Consider the following 19503-nt stretch of genomic DNA (forward strand, 5'->3'; position numbering starts at 1 on the left):
TAAGGAAGAAGTGAGCACACCTAAGTTACACGTGGATGTGCATGTGTCACAGAGATTCAATTGGACATTCACATTTTGGACTTTGGTTATATATTTGTGGCACTAATTGAGCTTATATGCCGTTTTAGGGTAGATATGCTTATGTTGCACTGCACTTTTATTTACATTAGTTTATCCTTTAATTCAACATCATAAGCCTGGTGATATTTCTTGAGTAGATCACTCTGCATTTACTAACCATCAGATGGTAATGTGTGTGATTGGCTTTAGATAAGCTCAAGTCAAAATGCTGCATCTCAAACAACCAATTGGATAATTAGAGAAAAAAGGGCATAACCAAGCTATTTTTTTCTAAGAAATAGTTTAAATGCAAAGAAACTCAGCTGCCTATATTTCAAATGTCAAGTGACTGTGTTAACATATGGTTTCACAGAAGTTATCCTCTGAGAAACATTTTTTCCATCATAAGCTCAGTTTAAATTGTCAAGTTTTGGGACAGATTTCCTTCAACAGTAGTTCAAAAAGGTCAACTGTCAATATTGTTTGAAAGTAATATGAAAAAACTTTCCCAGGGGTGCAAATAGGAAAGTACACTGCTGGCATATTCAAGCCATAGTGTCATGAGTAAATCTTCAAGTACTGAGATCAAATTTGTGCTCAACTAGGGTTCCAGTACAAAACACAATCAAAATGTCCGTAACAGATGAGTACCTAAAATAGATTTGACTTAAAGATTAGAAATACTCCCCATTTATTATATAGGTTTGAAGCATTCAACATAACTATTACAATGCAATTTTTTTTTTAAGTGGGAGAAGCTCTCAAATTTCCTTTAAAAAGGTGAAGAAAAGTACACTCCATAAGAATAATCCACATCACCAAGAATAGTACAGTATTGATTTGAATTTCATAGAGTAAGATCTAAATCTGAGCTTTAGCTAAAGCTCAATAAAACTGTCTAGAGGTTCCTGCCGATGTCAAAGCTTGCTGCACAGTTCAGTGTATTGATTTTTACAGTGTTCAAAGACTTTTCCTTTTTATAACACCTGATTATCAATAAGCTTGCAATCAAACCTTTGTCAAAGAGGAATCTTTTTGGTCATTTTGTAAAGAACAACAATTCAAAAGAAACATTTTTTGTCACATACACTATGTTGTCAAAAGTATTGGGACACCTCTCCAAATCAATGGATTCAGGTGTTCCAATCACCCCCATGGTCACAGGTGTATAAAATCAAGCACCTAAGCATGCAGACTGCTTCTACAAACATTTGTGAAATAATGGGTCGCTCTCAGGAGCTCAGTGAATTCAAGCGTGGTATTGTGAAAGGTTGCCACCTGTGCAATCAGTTCATCCATTAAATTTCCTTGCTACTAAATATTCCACGGTCAACTGTTAGTGGTATTACAACAATGTGGAAGAAACTGGGAACAGCAGCAACTCAGCCACGAAGTGGTAGGCCACATAAAATGACAGAGCGGGGTCAGCGCATGCTGAAGCACACAGTGCAAAGCGTCAGATGCAGTGATGTAAAGCACACCACCAGTGGACTCTAGAGCAGTGGAGACGTGTTCTCTGGAGTGACAAATCTCTGTCTACCAATCTGATGGATGTGTCTGGGTTTGGCGGTTGCCAGGAGAACGGTACTTGTCTGACTGCATTGTGCCAAGTGTAAAGTTTGTTGGAGGGGGGATTATGTTGTGGGGTTGTTTTTCAGGGGTTGGGCTTGGCCCCTTAGTTCCAGTGAAGAGAACTCTTAAGCCGTCAGCATACCAAGACATTTTGGACAATTTCAGGCTACCAACTTTGTGGGAACAGTTTGGGGATGGCCCCTTCCTGTTCCACCATGACTGCACACCAGTGTACAAAGCAAGGTCCATAAAGACACGGATGAGTGAGTTTGGGGTGGAGGAACTTGAGAACTTGATTGGTATGAACAGAGTCCTGACCTCAACCTGATAGAACACCTTTGTGATGAATTAGGGCGGAGACTGTGAGCTAGGCCTTCTTGTCCGACATCAGTACCTGACCTCACAAATGAACTTCTGGAAAAACGGTCAAACATTGCCATAGGCACACACTCCTAAACCTTGTAGACAGCCTTCCCAGAAGAGTTGAAGCTGTTATAGCTGCAAAGGGTGGGCCGACTCAATATTGAACCCTACGGACTAAGGCTGGGATGCCATTAAAGTTCATGTGCGTGTAAAGGTGGGCATCCCAGTACTTCTGGCAATATAGTGTACTGTATGTTAAAGAGGACCTAGAATGTGGAAGCTGCACACAAAAAATAAGCAATCAGAAGACAAAAGGGATAATCAGCAGTATTGCCTGTGAATTTCATGGAGTCTATCTTTTTCCATTACTGACTCGGCATGCCTTGTCTCCATCTTGCCGGATCAGGACTTTGCTTCTTCATGCAAGATATGCCCCCCTGATAATTAGTAATCTGATAACTGATGGGTAAATAAGCAACAACAGAAGAGGTTCATAAATCATAGATCCAAAGACTTTAATGATTCAAAAGCAGGGAAAAGTATATCTATAGGACCTCAAGTATATTTACTCTCCAGCAAGGGGAACAGTGAGAAGCACAGTAGTAACATCACCAAATATCATGAGACTAGCAGAATATAACAAATCTCCACTTTCTGAGCTTTAATTCACTTTAATTATGGTTATAAACATCAGCAATAGACAAGAAGAGGACGTACATGCATGTTTGGATGTAGTGATAGGCTAGAGGCACAGTTCCTAAATGATGCTTTGACACAAGGAATTTACTTACAGCAAGATATTCCAGACCACTGTACTGGAGAAATTCTTGGACCTTATCCTTTGATAACTGATTGAAGCGGAATTTAAAGAGGTCCATTTCTTGCTGAATAAACCACCGTCTTAGGTCTTCACTGAAAAATAAAATGATCCAAAGCAATGTCAGTTCTATTTACTATATAATTAAATTTTAATAACTAATAATTTAATTTGGGCACTTGAGGTCTTGCACCTGTACTAGGACTGATTTTATTCCGTAGTTTGACCTATATACGACTGAAATTCAATTATGTTTCTAGTACAAAACGTAACACATATGCTTATAAATAAATGACAAGCTTTTTATTTTCTATATATTTTATATGATGCTACCAAAACAATCAAAACAAATTATATACTGTGTACAGTATACACAGTTAAAACAAATAGCCAAGAATAGAGAGACATTAACATGGCAAATAAGGGTCAAAATAGGCCTTCGATTGCAGATGAGAAAAAAAAAAGCAAACCAATGTAATAGTATTCACGAATGAAGTACACAGAAGGTATTGTTATTTTCAGTGCTCATCCATTAATTTCTAAAGCTGCCAAGTTAAAGTGATTCAAAAATAACAAACCATGTCTATACTTACCTACTGTGTGCAGTGGTTTTGCACAGAGCAGCCTGGATCCTCCTCTTCTTGTGTCCCGCACAGGCTCTCCTGGCCCCTCCCTCCTGTCGGGTGCCCCCAGAGCAAGTAGATTGCTGTGGGGGCACCTGCTGCACTGTGTGTCTATTCACATGTGGAGCCGTGGCTCGGCCCCACCCCCTCTCTTTTCTGATTGGTTCACTGCCTGATTGACAGCAGTGGGAGCCAATGGCACCTGCTGCTGTCTCAGCCAATGAGGGGAGGGAGTCCCGGGATAGCCAAGATTCCAGTGTACATCGTTGGATAGAAAGGGGGCTTAGGTGAGTATTGGGGGGTGGGGGGGATGTTGCACAGAAAAGTTCTTTTACCTTCATGCATAGAATGCATTTACAACCTTGAGCCTTTACAACCACTTTCAAATCAAAGTGTTCTTTGTTACACTATGGTGCAGATCAAATTGCATGTAGCCTGTTGCATCTTTAGAATAACCATATAAACAATCCTGATATTGAAAAAAACAATGCATTTTTAATATCAATTCACACTTCTAGTTATCAGTGCACCAATCTTTTTACCCTAAAGCAGAGGTGCTCAACCTTTTGAAGGGCAAGAGCCACTTAAGTGATTTGGTAACCGTTCACAGGCCACAATGAAATGAAATGGTTCAGAATTTCTAGTTTTATAGTTTGAATGGCAAACTGCGCTCGGTGCTCAATGTGATTATCAAAAAATCAAAATCTAAAAAAAAATTTACAGCTGGACTCTGAAACCTAAAATACAAATGCTTAATATGTGATATTCAAAAATAGTTGAGCTGTGTCTAAACAAGTAAACAAACAAATAACAGTCCAATTGTAAATGTAAGTGCTGTGTGAACCTTCAATAAAGACAAGTGTCCCGAATTTTGCTGCACCTCCTATAATTTGGGGTCTAATGATCTGGTAAGAGGCTGTGTATGTTTGAGATGTTGAGATCGCTGGAATTCACCATTGGATTGATGGACACGATCATAGAACACTATTCACTCCGATAGCATATGAGGACACCTGGGTAGAAAGTGAGCGCTTTTCTAATAAGCAGCTGTACACTCAAGGCAACCAACAGAGATCCTTATCCAAATCAAAAACAAATAGTGCAGCGCTAATAGTGGTATTAAAATCATGTAAAGTGATCTAGATAGACGATAATTATTAACATATAGGCAATAAAATATAAATATAAAACTGATGTATATAAAAAACGTATTATGTCAAGGTGAGTAATCACATATGGAATGATAGGTATATGTAAATCACAGATATATTAGAATGATAAAAGTACGTATAAAATAAGGGTAAATATACAACTATCCACAGAGGTGACTAAGTTGTGCAAAAAGTCCACCAGAACCTCAAACCGGTGCTTGTGCTTTGTATTAATATGAGAAGTGCCCACTCACCAGACGTGCACTAATTAAGTGCATTATATTTAATATCCTGGTGTCGGCAGATAGTCGTCTGGGCCAGTAGATGGAATAAACGCCCTCTCAGGATGGTTAGGGTCCAGGGACTAAGTGCTGATGCTCCTGGGGTGTCCAGAGTTCCCCTATAGGGATGGATGGATGCAGCTCTCTGAGGATAAGGCAGGAGGCTCCCTCTTAAGAAACACTGGATACTGGGCATCTAAGAAAAATGATACTCCCCGCATGGGGTCACAACAGAAGAATGCCCATAGTGTAGTAAGATTAAATTCATTTATTCAAAGCAAAGTAAAGAGTTAAGGATGCATGCAAGTAAAGCAAACATGTATTAAGGGAACAGGAAGGACTAACCGTCACCGGCGGCCATTTCCTTTTAGGGACGGTTAGTCCTTCCTGTTCCTTTCATACACGTTTGATTTACTTGGATGCATCCTTAACTCTTTACTTTGCTATGAATAAATTAATTTAGTCTTATTACACTATTGGCATTCTTCTGTTGTGACCCCATGCGGGGATTATCCTTTTTCTTAGAAGCCCAGTATCCAGTGTTTCTTAAGAGGGAGCCTCCTGCCTTGTCCTCAGAGAGCTGCATCCATCCATCCTTATAGGGGAACTCTGGACACCCCAGGAGCATCAGCACTTAGTCCCTGGACCCTAACCATCCTGAGAGGGAGTTTATTCCATCTACTGGCCCAGACGACTATCTGCCGACTCCAGGATATTAAATATAATGCACTTAATTAGTGCACGTCCGGTGAGTGGGCACTTCTCATATTAATACAAGGCACAAGCACCGGTTTGAAGTTCTGGTGGACTTTTTGCACAACTTAGTCACCTCCTGCGGATAGTTGCATATTTACCCTTATTTTATATGTACTTTTATCATTCTAATATATCTGTGATTTACATATACCTATCATTCCATATGTGATTACTCATCTTGACATAATAAGTTTTTTATATACATCAGTTTTATATTTATATTTTATTGCCTATATGTTAATAATAATCGTCTATCTAGATCACTTTACATGATTTTAATACCACTATTAGCGCTGCACTATCTGTTTTTGATATGAGGACACCTGTCTCTATTGAAGGTTCACACAGCACTTGTGTAGGATCACGATTTACAACTGGATTTTGTTTAGACACAGCGCAACTATTTTTGTATATCACATTTTAATTTGAATAGCATAATGAACATTTTCCTCCTGCAGCCACTGAATGCCAGTGGGAGGGAAAGGAGGAGAAGCCAGTTTGCAGCAGTTGCAGGAGGAAAATGGAGAGGATTTGTTCCTGTATATGCCACCCCTCCTGTTCAAGTGTAAAACAGAATGCGGCAGGGAGGCCTCCTGGAGCATGATGTGGGGTTTCCATTGCGACCCCTGATGCTACACCAGTGGTGGTTGGGGGGGGGGGGGGGTTGGGACAGAACATACCTAAACTATGGGGTTTTACCACCCCCCCCAAACTGCAAATGTTAGCTATAGTACTTACGGCCTCCGACCTTTGATAAAATTTAAACAAAAAATATAAATTAAAAAACAATGTAGAAATTAGACATATTTAATCGACATGGAATGAAATCAGTAAACACAAAATACATTCAGCAAAGTGCAATGTGTCAGTCCAGCACCTTTTTTATTTTTCTCATGTCCATAGGTTAAAACAATATTTTCCATGCTTTATGCAAGGTTCTGTTCAGATTTGAGCTTTTCCATTCTGCGGGTAGGGCAGTGCATTCATTTCAGTGGGCTGCCCTACCTGCAGAATTATGGGGAAAAGTCGCTGACTCATTTTTAAATCACGGTGCACCGAGCTTACTCAAAAACACAAAGCTTTTGCTGTTGCGTGGGAATGCCAGTAAGGATTAATGCGCCCCCCACAAGTCTACTAAGGTGAGCACGCTGCTCTGCAGTTCGAGAACACATGCACGTTCCCCACCTGCAGATATGTGAACCTAACTATAGCTCATTAAAAAACAAAAATATAAACTATTGCTAAAACACAAACTAAGCTCTCTACTTATTTTTTTTCTTTTACCCATCAATGAAGGGAGAAAAAACAAAATATTTCTAAAAATACAATGTACTGTGAATACTGCACTTCTGCAAGTCATAACCCACACATGTGCCATCTGGTGGCAGAACAACTGTTTAACAAACTGATATTTTTCTTTTCTCCTTTTTCCCCTCCATAAAAAAATACATTGTTTTTGTACATTCTATGTAGGAAAATAGTAGAAAATGCTCACAGTTACATTTTAATGTGGTTTATTGTGCACAATGACACACATACACGTGTGCATTAACCTCCCTGGCGGTATGATTACTTCATATTTTTGATGCTGAAAGCGGTACCATTATTTTGCATGGAAATTTGGCGTTTTATATTGTAGGCCTGTAATTCTTAGGAATAATTCACTGAAATCTGTCCGAACAAGAGTCTAATAAACATCCCGGGTAGGATAAAACTTGAAACATGAAATCATAAATTATAATTTAATAAATAATCATAAAAAATAATAATATAATAATAAATTTAATTCAATAATATAATGAAACCAAAAACACTGAAATTTGAAATATAGCGCCAAGTTCGCACATCACCGAGCAAAGTCGCAAAATAGATTTCAGTGTCTGATGACGAATTTCCCCACGAATCATTATCACTCAATTCTGCAAGTAGTTCTAATTTACTATCGCTGTTCTCTAGCTGGTATAAAACCGCTTTTGACCTAAAGGGACGCTTTGTGGACGACATGGACATTTCTCAGTTTCCAGGCAGTAAGAACAGTAAAAATGCAGGCAGGGCACAGGACAAATCACTAGGGACAAAATGTATGTGAAATGGTTTGGTACAGTAATGTTTTATTATGTGATTTTAGTGATTTTTGTGAATGTCACTTTTTGTCATTTTCAAATTTCCCACCGTTCTGTCCCCTGTACGTCCTGACGCTCGCAGAGGATGGAACCCAGATGACAGATGCCGGCATCCGCCGGATTAAATTGCTGAGGACACTGCAGGAGGGACATCGCGGGAGCGCAGGACAAGTTAAGTGACCGAGGGATCGCGGAGCAGCGCCGCATGGTATTCCCAAGCGTAGCTCGGGGTTAACGCTTGTGGTACCGTTCTCCCTGTGTTGGAATGGTTTTAATTTTTTAATGATTTTGTCAATATTTCAGTGTTCTGCAAAGCACTGGGAAAAGTGTCAGTGCTACATAAATGCTGTGGACAAACATACTTCTCTGTGGACAACCCTGCATATCTAAACAGCCAAACGTATTCCCTACATTGGTTCAGGTCACTTCTACTGGAGTTAACAACAAGTAAAATGACCATATTTTAGGATAGATTAGTTAATCCTAAGTATGTGACACCTTCTCCCTCAGTAACTGCAACAAAGCAAGTGTGCTGATTGATAAAGTCAGAGGGAAATCATAAATCCTTTTCTGCATTAATGGGGTTATTTACTGTTGTAAATACGGTAAATAATAGCCGTATTCACTTTGAATGGCCAATCATATGCTTTTTCACATGATTGGATAAATAACAGTAAACAGAGTTTAAAGGATAACTTCACCTAAAAAAAAAAAAATAAATGCACATTTTTTTTGCAGGTAAGAAAATGTACATTTATTTTTTATTTATCTTTGGGGGGGGGGGCTGTAAAGCATTGCACCAGTGATCAGCATATCATGGGTCAATCTCAGGCTCCTGCAGATTGTCAGTGTATCTGCTTGTACTTCATACAGGCAGGCAGTTACACAATGACAGGAAGACTCAATGAACTACCTAGAGTGCTCACTAGCGCCCTGGTAGTTCACTGAGAACTACAAGCCATCAGCCACAATGGCTGTGGGTACTTGTAGTTCATTCCCTCTATGAATGAATGACGCAGCCGGGTGGGCAGAGTCGCGCACAGCTGCGTTCTGTTCAAACTGTGACAGGGAGAGAATCCCCGGCCCACTATCACATTGGGGGGCGGGGGAAATCGGCAAGAGGCTGCAGAATGGGAACATGTTACATGTTGCACCCTAAAAACAGGTGATACATGTTGCCAAATGTGAACGTATCCTATAAATTTCTCGAGTGAACATTATTTCCTCCTTCAGTAAGTCAGCCTTACTGACTCTGTGCTAAAGCAAGGGTGTCATCATGACCTCTAGACAACTGGCATGTTTAGAAGCACAGGACAGCAACGGCACCTTCACATTCCTCTCATGACAAGTGTTCTTGAAGAGAGATGAAAAAATATTGTGAGACCAGTTTCAGAGATATGCGAATTAGATGCGTTTAGAAACGCATCGATTCGCATGATATGTGAACAAAAATCCTTTTCTATGGAGCCGTTCCACATATGTGCAGGCAGGCCGCAGTGTAAATTAAAAAAAAAAAAAAGAGTCCGGTATGATTTTCAGCCCTGTTCAGGTGCGAATTCCAAGGTCATACACTTTAACAATTTGCATTGGAATCGCACCTGAACTGCTGAACAAAATCACACCAAACTCTTTTACAAATAGCACTCCAAACTGGACCTGAATGTGTGAACCCAGGCTTAAGCTTCTAGTTAAAGGAACTAATGACGTTGCACTAATATTAATGGAGTTTGGATTGAACATTGGCTATTCTATTTAGGACACTTTGTATAAAAGGCCTATGCTGGATTGGTCACAGAGAAAAGATCTTTAGTAGTAAGAATTACAGGCAAGCATATCCTATTTTAGTGGTGCAATAACCATAGAAAAGCTGAAATCATGTTTCCCAAGTTGGTAAAATATCAGCCATTTCTGTAACCACAATTAGGTTTATTCATAATGGTTAACGATGGTTTGTTTTTGATCCGTATTATATTGCAGCTTGAACTGCAATTGCTGGAGCTGGGTTAGGCAAGAAGAGGACAGTATGTTACCTATGCAGGAATGAGTTGAGTAGAGCAAACATTTTGGAGGGGAGAGAGTAGAGCCAAAGGGTAAGGGAAGTATGGAGCTAATAACAGCAGAAGAAGGGTATACATGTGCTCCACCATTGAAAGGGCAATAGATGGTAAACGAAGATTTCTGTCATATTAACTACAGATACGAATACTTACGACTGACAATATGCAAGGCGTAGAATAAAATGCGATATATGATCTTTTCTCCGTTGGTCATAAACGTCATCACTGATGTCAATCTGTGGAGGCTGCATAAAAACATTAAAATTAACAAATCAATTAACAATCATCAAACTTGTTGGCTTGTCACAGTTCCTCTTCAGGACGACTCTGCCAACATACAACTCCTGGGCAATGATTTAATAAAACTGGGGAGCGCAAAATCTGGTGCAGATGTGCATGGTGGTTAATCAGCTTCTAACTTCAGCTCGTTCAATTAAACTTTGACAATAAGCTCTGGTTCACACTTGTGTGGGCCCTGCGGCCTGTATTTGCGTGGGCATGGCAGCCTATTCATTTTAACAGGCTGCCGTGCCTGCATTTTCCACAAATAAAAGTGCATGCAAAAAAAAAAACTTGCATTGTCTTTTTGACCATGCAATATTCCTGTGGTTCCCGCAAACACTGACAGCTCTTAAATAACCAAGGGGCGGGGCCATCGGTGATGGCTCCTGGAGACCCCTTCCCCCCTGTGACATCACCAACCCAGCATGCCCCATGTTGGTTACATCATAAGGGGGCGGGGTCACTGTAGACCCCCACAACCACCGGCCAGGGTTGTGGGGAAGAGGCCCTCATCTTCAACAAAAATAAGGACAAGGTGCTTTGGGGGGGGTGGAACCCCCCATCTCAAAACACCTGCCCCATGTTCAAGGCATGTGGCTTGGTATGGTTCAGGAGATGGAGGGGTGCTCACTGGTTCCCCCCCCCTTTCCTGACATGCCAGGCTGTATGTTTGGATAATAGGGTCATATGTATTTTGGGGAGACCCCCACGCCATTTTTGAAAAAAAAAATGTTGGCATAGAGCTTTCTTTTGGTGGTATTTTATCACCTGTGCGCTTTTTATTTTTTGCGCTATAAACAAAAAAAACCACGAAAATTTTGAAAAAAAAACAAATTTTTTTTCTACTATCAGCTATAAAAAATATATCGTAAACTCAAAGCTAGTCATAAATTTAAGCCAAATTGTATTCTGCTACATGTTTTTGGTAAAGAAAATCACAATAAGTGTATATTGATTGCTTTGTGTGAAAGTTATAGCGTCTACAAACTATGGTTTAGATACTGTAATTTATGCCTTTTTTTGCTATACAGTGCTGCACTACGGTAATTCAAATGATAATTACGCGGTCATGCAATGCTGTACCTAAACAAAATTTACGTCCTTTTTTTCACACGAATAGAGCTTTCTTTTGGTGGTATTTGATCACCTGTGCGCTTTTTATTTTTTGCGCTATAATCAAAAAAAATACAAAAATTTTGAAAAAAAACAATATTTTCTACTTTAAGCTATAAAAAATATATCCTAAACTCAAAGTTAGTCATAAATTTAAGCCAAAATGTATTCTGCTACATGTAAAAATCTGTTCACTGTAATCAATGACACTGGTGACAGGGCAGTGAAGGGGTTAACTGGGGGGGGGGGGGGAGGGGGGCGATCAAGGGGTTAAATGGGATTTCTGGTGCACTAGCGGGCAAACTGGCGCTATCTGGGAGGGGCGCTAACACTATCGGAAGTCGCCAGCGACACTGATACAGTGATCAGTAAAAATCTGTTCACTGATCAATGACACTGGTGACAGGGCAGTGAAGGGGTCAACTCGGGGGGGGGGGCCATCAAGGGGTTAGACGGGATTATTGGTGTATTAGCGGGCAATCTGGCGCTATCTGGGAGGGGCGCTAACACTATCGGAAGTCGCCAGCGACACTGATACAGTGATCGGTAAAAATTGGTTCACTGATCAGTGACACTGGTGACAGGGCAGTGAAGGGGTTAACTGGGGGGGGCGATCAAGGGGTTAAACGGGATTACTGGTGTACTGGCGGGCAATCTGGCGCTATCTGGGAGGGGCGCTAACACTATCGGAAGTCGCCAGCGACACTGATACAGTGATCAGTAAAAATTGCTTCACTGATCAGTGACACTGGTGACAGGGCAGTGAAGGGGTTAACTGGGGGGGGGGAGATTAAGGGGTTAAATGGGATTACTGGTGTACTAGCGGGCAATCTGGCGCTATCTGGGAGGGGCGCTAATACTATCGGAAGTCGCCAGCGACACTGATACAGTGATCAGTAAACATCGGTTCACTGATCAGTGACACTGGTGACAGGGCAGTGAAGGGGTTAATTGGGGGGGAGAGAGATTAAGGGGTTAAATGGGATTACTGGTGTACTAGCGGGCAATCTGGCGCTACCTGGGAGGGGCGCTAACACTATCGGAAGTCGCTAGCGACACTGATACAGTGATCAGTAAAAATTGGTTCACTGATCTGTGACACTGGTGACAGGGCAGTGAAGGGGTTAACTGGGGGGGCGATCAAGGGGTTAAACGGGATTACTGGTGTACTGGCGGGCAAACTGGCGCTATCTGGGAGGGGCGCTAACACTATCGGAAGTCGCTAGCGACACTGATACAGTGATCAGTAAAAATTGGTTCACTGATCAGTGACACTGGTGACAGGGCAGTGAAGGGGTTAACTGGGAGGGGGCGATCAAGGGGTTAAACGGGATTACTGGTGTACTGGCGGGCAAACTGGCACTATCTGGGAGGGGCGCTAACACTATCGGAAGTCGCCAGCGACACTGATACAGTGATCAGTAAAAATTGGTTCACTGATCAGTGACACTGGTGACAGGGCAATGAAGGGGTTAACTGGGGGGGGGGGGGATCAAGGGGTTAAACGGGATTACTGGTGTACTGGCGGGCCATCTGGCGCTATCTGGGAGGGGCGCTAATACTATCGGAAGTCGCCAGCGACACTGATACAGTGATCAGTAAAAATTGGTTCACTGATCTGTGACACTGGTGACAGGGCAGTGAAGGGGTTAACTGGGGGGGGGGCGATCAAGGGGTTAGACGGAACTACTGGTGTATTAGCGGGCAAACTGGCGCTATCTGGGAGGGGCGCTAACTCTATCGGAAGTCGCCAGCGACACTGATCAGTAAAAATCGCTTCACTGATCAGTGACACTGGTGACAGGGCAGTGAAGGGGTTAACTGGGGGGGTTGGCGATCAAGGGGTTAAATGTGTCCTAGAGTGTTCTAACTGTAGTGTAGTGCTTGTGTACTCACTTTTTGGATGTCTTCTTCTCTGTCTGGAACGGAATGTGTCCAGGCAGAGAAGAATGACATCATACCCTGCCCTGTGTAAATATCAACACAGGACAGGATAGGACAGGGACCGATCATGTGATTTCAGCCAGAAATCACTGGCTGAAATCTAATGATTGATCCCTCCTGGATCGAATCGTATCACCCGCGGGTCGGCGGGAGCACGCGCCCCCTACCCGCGAATGTGTCGGGAGCGCGGAGCACGTTTTAAAACGTGCTTTTGCGCTCCACTGCCGCCCTGCACACGTATATACACAGTGGCAGGGCGGCAAGCGGTTAAGTTATACTTTGAGGCCCTAGAGAGGCAAGGTGGCCACATATGTAGAAAAATCCATGTGACACTCTCAACGAAGGCTTTAACCAAGGAATAGGACTTAATAGGGCTGAAGAGTGCAAAATCTGGTGCAGCTATGTATGGTAACCAGTCAGCTTCAACTTCAGCTTGTTCGATTAAGCTTTGAAAAAAAAAGAAAAGAAACTGGAACTTGACTGATTTCTATGCAGAGCACCAGATTTTGCAGTCTCTCCAGTCTTAGTAAATCAACACTAGTAGGTCTCTGCAAAAAGAACAGTCATAGCTGAAATCTACCCCTTGATAGTACTTAAAGCCAAAGAAATATCCACACCAGATTGGAAAAAAAATAGCCAAAATAAACATCACAACATACTGTCAGAGATTAAACTTGTGAGTCTCAAACCAGGCAAAATAATCTTTCTATGTAGAATGGTGCACCATCCTGGAGGTTGACTTTCTTGCCTTAAGGAGGGTAGGGATTACAGAGTCAGGACTTGAGCTTCCAGAGCAATGCCTTCAAAGCAAGTGACAGTAAAGTAGGATGGGAGACCAGATCCTGCCACAGCAAATCTCGTCAATCTGCAAGAGTCCACTGCTCCTCTACCAGGAGATTTATGTCGTCCACATACCACATTCCTCTTGGCCAAGCAGGTCCAATGAGAATCACCAGAATGCCTTCCACCTTAACCCTGCACAACAGGAATGTGTAACATATATGTAAAAGTAGGGTACTATCTCCAATAGCTGAGATGTGATATAACCTGTAAACCTAGTATGATTGTGGCATTAAAAATACTGTATTCTCTTGATTCAGTAATCAATAGACTGATGATCCTCAACTGGAATTGGAAAGGAACGAGCAGGTCTGTAGACCAGAACTAAAACCTAGATGCCAATGACATCTTCACATCCTTATAGATATAGTTAAGTATAAGTGAACTGTTACCTCACCAAGGCTCAAAGGGAAGCACTAGCCCTAGCTGTTCTGTTGACAAGCCCAGCAGGGTAAGAGTCCTATACACCCAGAAGGTTCCAAACTGTCTACCAACAATGGATTTATATCATGGATAAGAAAAATATACTGGATTTTATTTGTTAAAAAAAAAAAAAAATAGTTGCTGAGGAGATTAAACAATTTTTTTTCCTAATCATACACATTTTGGGGTACATGTACTAAAAAAAAAAATTGTATGCATAGTGTATAGAATCCCTAACAAATCCCCAAAACACCTGTATGGAGCTTGCTTGTGACAGCCTTGTTGTGATTGGCCTTGTTGTGTTTAGACTGATACGCTGGTTTCAGAAATCCCATTCCAACCCAGCCATCAGAACCTTCAGAACACAGAACCATCCTTTGGTCTAAGGAGGAAACACCCCCGGGGTTGATTGGCCATAAGCTAGAGTCCAGCCCACATCCATATCTCAAATTGAAGAGCATGAGTAATGGACATTGAGCCATTCTAAAAACTGGTGGACTGCAAATATTTCTTGATGTGCTCCCATCGACAGGATAATCCTCAGTAAAAAATGTTTTGTTTTTTATCCATTTTTATTTTATAGCTAATAGCCAAACTTTGTGTTTTTGTATTTTTTTTTTCTTTGTATATATTCTGTGTACTCGGTCTAAACTCCTTGCCAGTTTGTATGATATTTTACTGTGTATTGGAAGATTGCAAACTAGCAGATCTGCCAGACATTGATTCGTATGTGCATGGTAACCTAGCAGAACAGTCAGCAGACAAACCGCTAGGTGGCGTGTCTGGTGTGGGGGTGTTTGAGTGGGAAGAGTGAACAATACAAGGATCTTAGCTGTAAGATAATTTGAGGAATCCCAGAAATGTGTGCTAATTGCTAGACTGCGCCCCAACCCTTAGAGTGCATACAAGAGCATATAAAATTTATATCTGTGTGTGGTGACCCAGTCAGATTACAGTGGAGACTTCCTCTCGTGGTGGCCAAAGGTAGTGCGGATTGTGAAAAGTCACAGCCAGTTTTGTTCAAATTAAGTTCCCCCACGTTCCCTACTATATGAAACAAGGTCCTCACCTCGGTTAGCTAGTCACTGCAGGCTTGCGATCTTGAAAGTGAGGAAGAGCAGCCGTGGATGGAAGGAACAGGATCAGGGAAAATTAAATCCAAGGAGTCACCAATGCATCCATTGTAAATGCCTTTGAATCCTGGTTCAGGACACAAACCTGTTCAGTTTGTCGATGAATCTGGATGACATTAGATTCTCATCCATTGTCCCCCAATGCTGAAAAATCTCTACAAACATCTCTGGATCAAGGGCCTAGTCTCCTGGATTCCACTGCTGATGGCTGGGAAATTCCACCTGCCAATTTTCCAAAACAGGAATGTGCATGGCAGAGAACGTAAATTTCTACCAAAGACAAGATCAGGTCCACTTATTCCTAAGCAGCATGACTTATTGTCCTTCCTTGATGGCTGATGCATGCCATAGCTGTGGCATTGTTCAAATGCACCCCAAGCGGATGGACAGCACTGAACAGACCTGTGTAGGAGAGCCCGGCAAATCGCCCGAAGTTTCAGAATGTTGATTATCAATTTTCACTTCTTTGATCACCACATTTTATGAACCGAGAGGTTCTCCAGAGCACCTGTCCAGCCCAACAAGTCAGCATCCACCATCATGACCTTCTAATTCATTGTAAGGAAAGATTTTCCAGTATTATAGTGTTACTAAACCCAGGACCCTGCATTCACTGTATCTGACATTTGGCCTATACAGACAGGATATTGAGTTGAAGAGCTCTGCAGTAGAACTAGGCAAAGGCTGCCATATCAAAGGCAGCTACCATCTTCCCCAGCACCTTCATGAAGGAATTTTTAACAACCTCAGATCCTGCGACAACCTGGGATCAAGAAACATGCATTTTTCCCATGAACACATTACCTTCGTTTGTGTCATGTCGAAGTCTAAGCCTAAGCACTCCATATGTTGCTAAAGAACCAAGGCCAAGGTCTCGGTGATCAGCACCCAAGAGGACCTTTCCAGAACTTGTACCATCCACTGGGCATTTGTGGTCAGCTTCTGAGCTGATTGCTGCCTGAGATGCAGGTCATTCAGTTAACCCAGAACAAGGATACCCCAAGCCCTCAACAACCTCAGAAATGGAGCGAACAACTTGCAAATAGAGTAAATAATTTTATCACCACAGACAGGCTGAAAGGAAATGCCCCAAACTAGGAATGGTGATCCTCCACTGTGAATTGCATAAAATGAGTTCTGAAATTGTATTGAATTGTATTGTATTGTAACTGTACTGTCTGCCCACATGTTGTAAAGTGCTGCACAAACAGTTGGTACTAAATAAATTCCAAATAATAATAAGAATGTCACATGAGGACCTTGGATAAAAGATTTTTCACAAGTATAATCTGATGATACTCTATGGCACCCTCTTCTCTCATGCTGAAACAAATCCTATTCTATTTGTTTCTATTGTGTGATGGGAGTCACTTTGGGTGGGGGGGCCCATGGAATCCAGCTCACTTATGTTTAAGTCACCCTGTGCCTGTTAAAGGTACAGGGTGATCTGTCCTAATATAGTAAGATTGGGGTGGGGAGTTGTTGATTGTTTAATGCTATTGTGTGTCTTGCTTGGGAGCAAACTATTATGGGATGTATGTGTTTGTGTATTAGCTTAGTGTGTGTGTGTGTGGGGGGGGGGAGGAGGGTCTCCAGAAGCCCTCTCTCCTGAAGGGACTGTCTGTTGGTGTGAAGTTTGAATACCTGTGTGTCTCTTCTTGCTCAGTGTAGATTGCCCCACTCTGTGTCATTATGCAGGGAAGGGGGATTTTCCCGAGTGTATAAAAAGCCAGTTCGAGTTTCAAATAAAAGAGTTCCATGTTCAGACAGACTGGTGTCGTCTAGTCTTGTTTGGTTGGCTGTGGGGTCTGTGGTCGGTGTTCGGACCGGGAAGCGGTATTCTAACGGAAGTACTCAGCGCAGGCTGGGGCGGTTCCGTTACATATTGTCTCTTTCTTTCACTGAGATTTCTTAAGAAACACAAAATAGTATCTAAATAATGCTGTAGCTCCATTCCCTTCATCAATGATGATGAACTGATCACTCACTTGCTGCATACATAACTTGTCAACTAAAATTATAATATTACCTACTAATAATTACATTTTTTACCTTCATTTATAATGCTCATACTCACTTTGTCATTCTTGTTTATTGTTAAAGCCTAAGTGCAGTCAAAATCAAAAACAGAAAAAATCAGTTCAAGAGGTATAACTTGTTCAGTAGGATGTGTCCCTTGTGCTAATTATTTTGCTGTTCGTAGTAATTCCTCTGTGCTGCATCTACAGTATCAATGAATGGATATAGTATGGCTTCTATGAATGGCAGAAAGGTCAGGCACAGTCTTGGCAAGAGCCTGTGACAGCCCTTTAGTTGTATTAACGCCAGCCACACTGGAAGATAGTGGCAGAGGAGGTGGGAGGGTAGGATAGAGGAAGACTACTACTAAAAGCAAAGGAATCAGCACAAGGGACACATCCTACTGACTGTAAGTTATGTCCCTTGTGTAGATTTTTTGTTTTTTTAAACTTGGCTGCACTTAGGCTTTAACTGAATGAAAGAAAATAAAAACAATGGAAACAAGTCTAGTAATGGTAGCTCTTCCAAGAAAGAAGAACCCTTCCTCTAAACAGACAGGGACATCTTAGAGAATAAAAGCTCATTCTCAAATACACAGCTCATTCATATTAAACAAGAGCTTTAAAAATAGTTAGAGGATTCAATCCTTCAAAAGCTTTACAAAGAAACCTGTCATGTGGAAAATATGTTAGCTGCTATTTCTGACCTCTTCTTGTAAAAATGATAGTTGCCTGATTGTCATAATGTCACAGATCCCCTTGCCATCTGTTTATTATGTATACAGATTTGGACATCTGATTTTCTTCATCTGCACTTTTCTGGCTAAGTGACTGAAAATAATGCAGACCACTCCCTTTGCAGGTTTTGGCTAGGATAAGGACTGCAAATAGCTAATTTCCTTGTGGGTTTCTAAGCAGTTTTGAAGACTTATCTGATGTTTTTCACAATCTTCTAGGCTTTTCATAAAGGAACCATAAAAACACAGCGAATACAGAAAACTATAAATGTGTCGTATACAGAAAAAAAAAAAAAAAACAAAGAAGAGCAGATCCTTTACACCCCGGTCACATCAAAGCCGATAACTCCTAGGTATACTGCATTTAAACAAGCAAGTTTGTTAAAAGGAGCAAGCACAATATTCAAAGGGCTAAAACCTTAATAAAAAATAAAAGTGCAATCAAACCAAGCATGATATACTGTACACATGGAAAGGTATAAACAAGCAGGAAGTTCAAATCACATAATCACCTGCATGAAAATAATAAAATAGAATTGTTGTAAACTTCTGATCAACATTTCTAACATAGTTAATTCAAAATGTTTCACACTCGTATACTCACTCTGTATGGAAACTTAAGTCTTTTAAGTTCATTTTCCAGCTTGCTATTGTAATCGAGTGAGCCTTTCAAATAACTAACACCAAGGTTCTCTATGGATTTCAGAACTAGAAGTAAAAAAAAATTAAACAATTAATCTCGCATTTAATCTGGGCAGTACCTTTTTTTATTTAAAAGCTCCTAAATTCTATTTTTAAATGTGACCTTATTTTATATTAGAAAACATTTGGGATATAAAAACAGAAATATCTAAAAGTGGTTGTAAAGCTTCCCTTGTTTTATATTAAAATACCAAACGTTATATTTTGTTTTGCACAGAACAGCCTTGATCCCCCTCTTTTCGAGTCCCCTGCCGAGTGCCCCTATAGGGAATCGCTTCCTATGGGGGCATTCAGGCAAGTTCGCTCTTCAGCCGAGCTGTTTGTGTCTCCTGCTTTAATTGGATATGGGCAATGACTTCCCTCTTCTTAAGCAAACAAAGCCAATGGCATTGCTTATCCATCTAGCCACTGAGCTTTTTTGATGCATGAGGACCGTTCTACAAGCCTCTGAAAAGCACCTCAAGATGACAGGATCTTCTGGCGCTTTTTTTTAGGTTAATTGTAGTAT

The 19503-nt window shown here is 41.2% G+C and overlaps 1 protein-coding gene across 1 annotated transcript in view; it reads right to left on the minus strand.

The window, feature by feature from the left end:
- Nucleotides 1-19503, minus strand: part of PRIM2 (DNA primase subunit 2) — a 164024-nt gene that overhangs the window by 126258 nt on the left and 18263 nt on the right. Inside the window, exons 3-5 of the mRNA XM_089694116.1 lie at nucleotides 18898-19001; nucleotides 9957-10048; nucleotides 2787-2907 (exon numbers count right to left, since the gene is read on the minus strand). Of these exons, the coding sequence (XP_089550242.1) occupies nucleotides 2787-2907; nucleotides 9957-10048; nucleotides 18898-19001 (317 nt within the window). The remainder of the gene's footprint in view (nucleotides 1-2786; nucleotides 2908-9956; nucleotides 10049-18897; nucleotides 19002-19503) is intronic.

Source organism: Staurois parvus, unplaced genomic scaffold (assembly GCF_062004578.1).
Source record: "Staurois parvus isolate SC_StPar_1 unplaced genomic scaffold, SC_StPar_1.0 ptg000652l, whole genome shotgun sequence".
NCBI lineage: Eukaryota > Metazoa > Chordata > Amphibia > Anura > Ranidae > Staurois > Staurois parvus.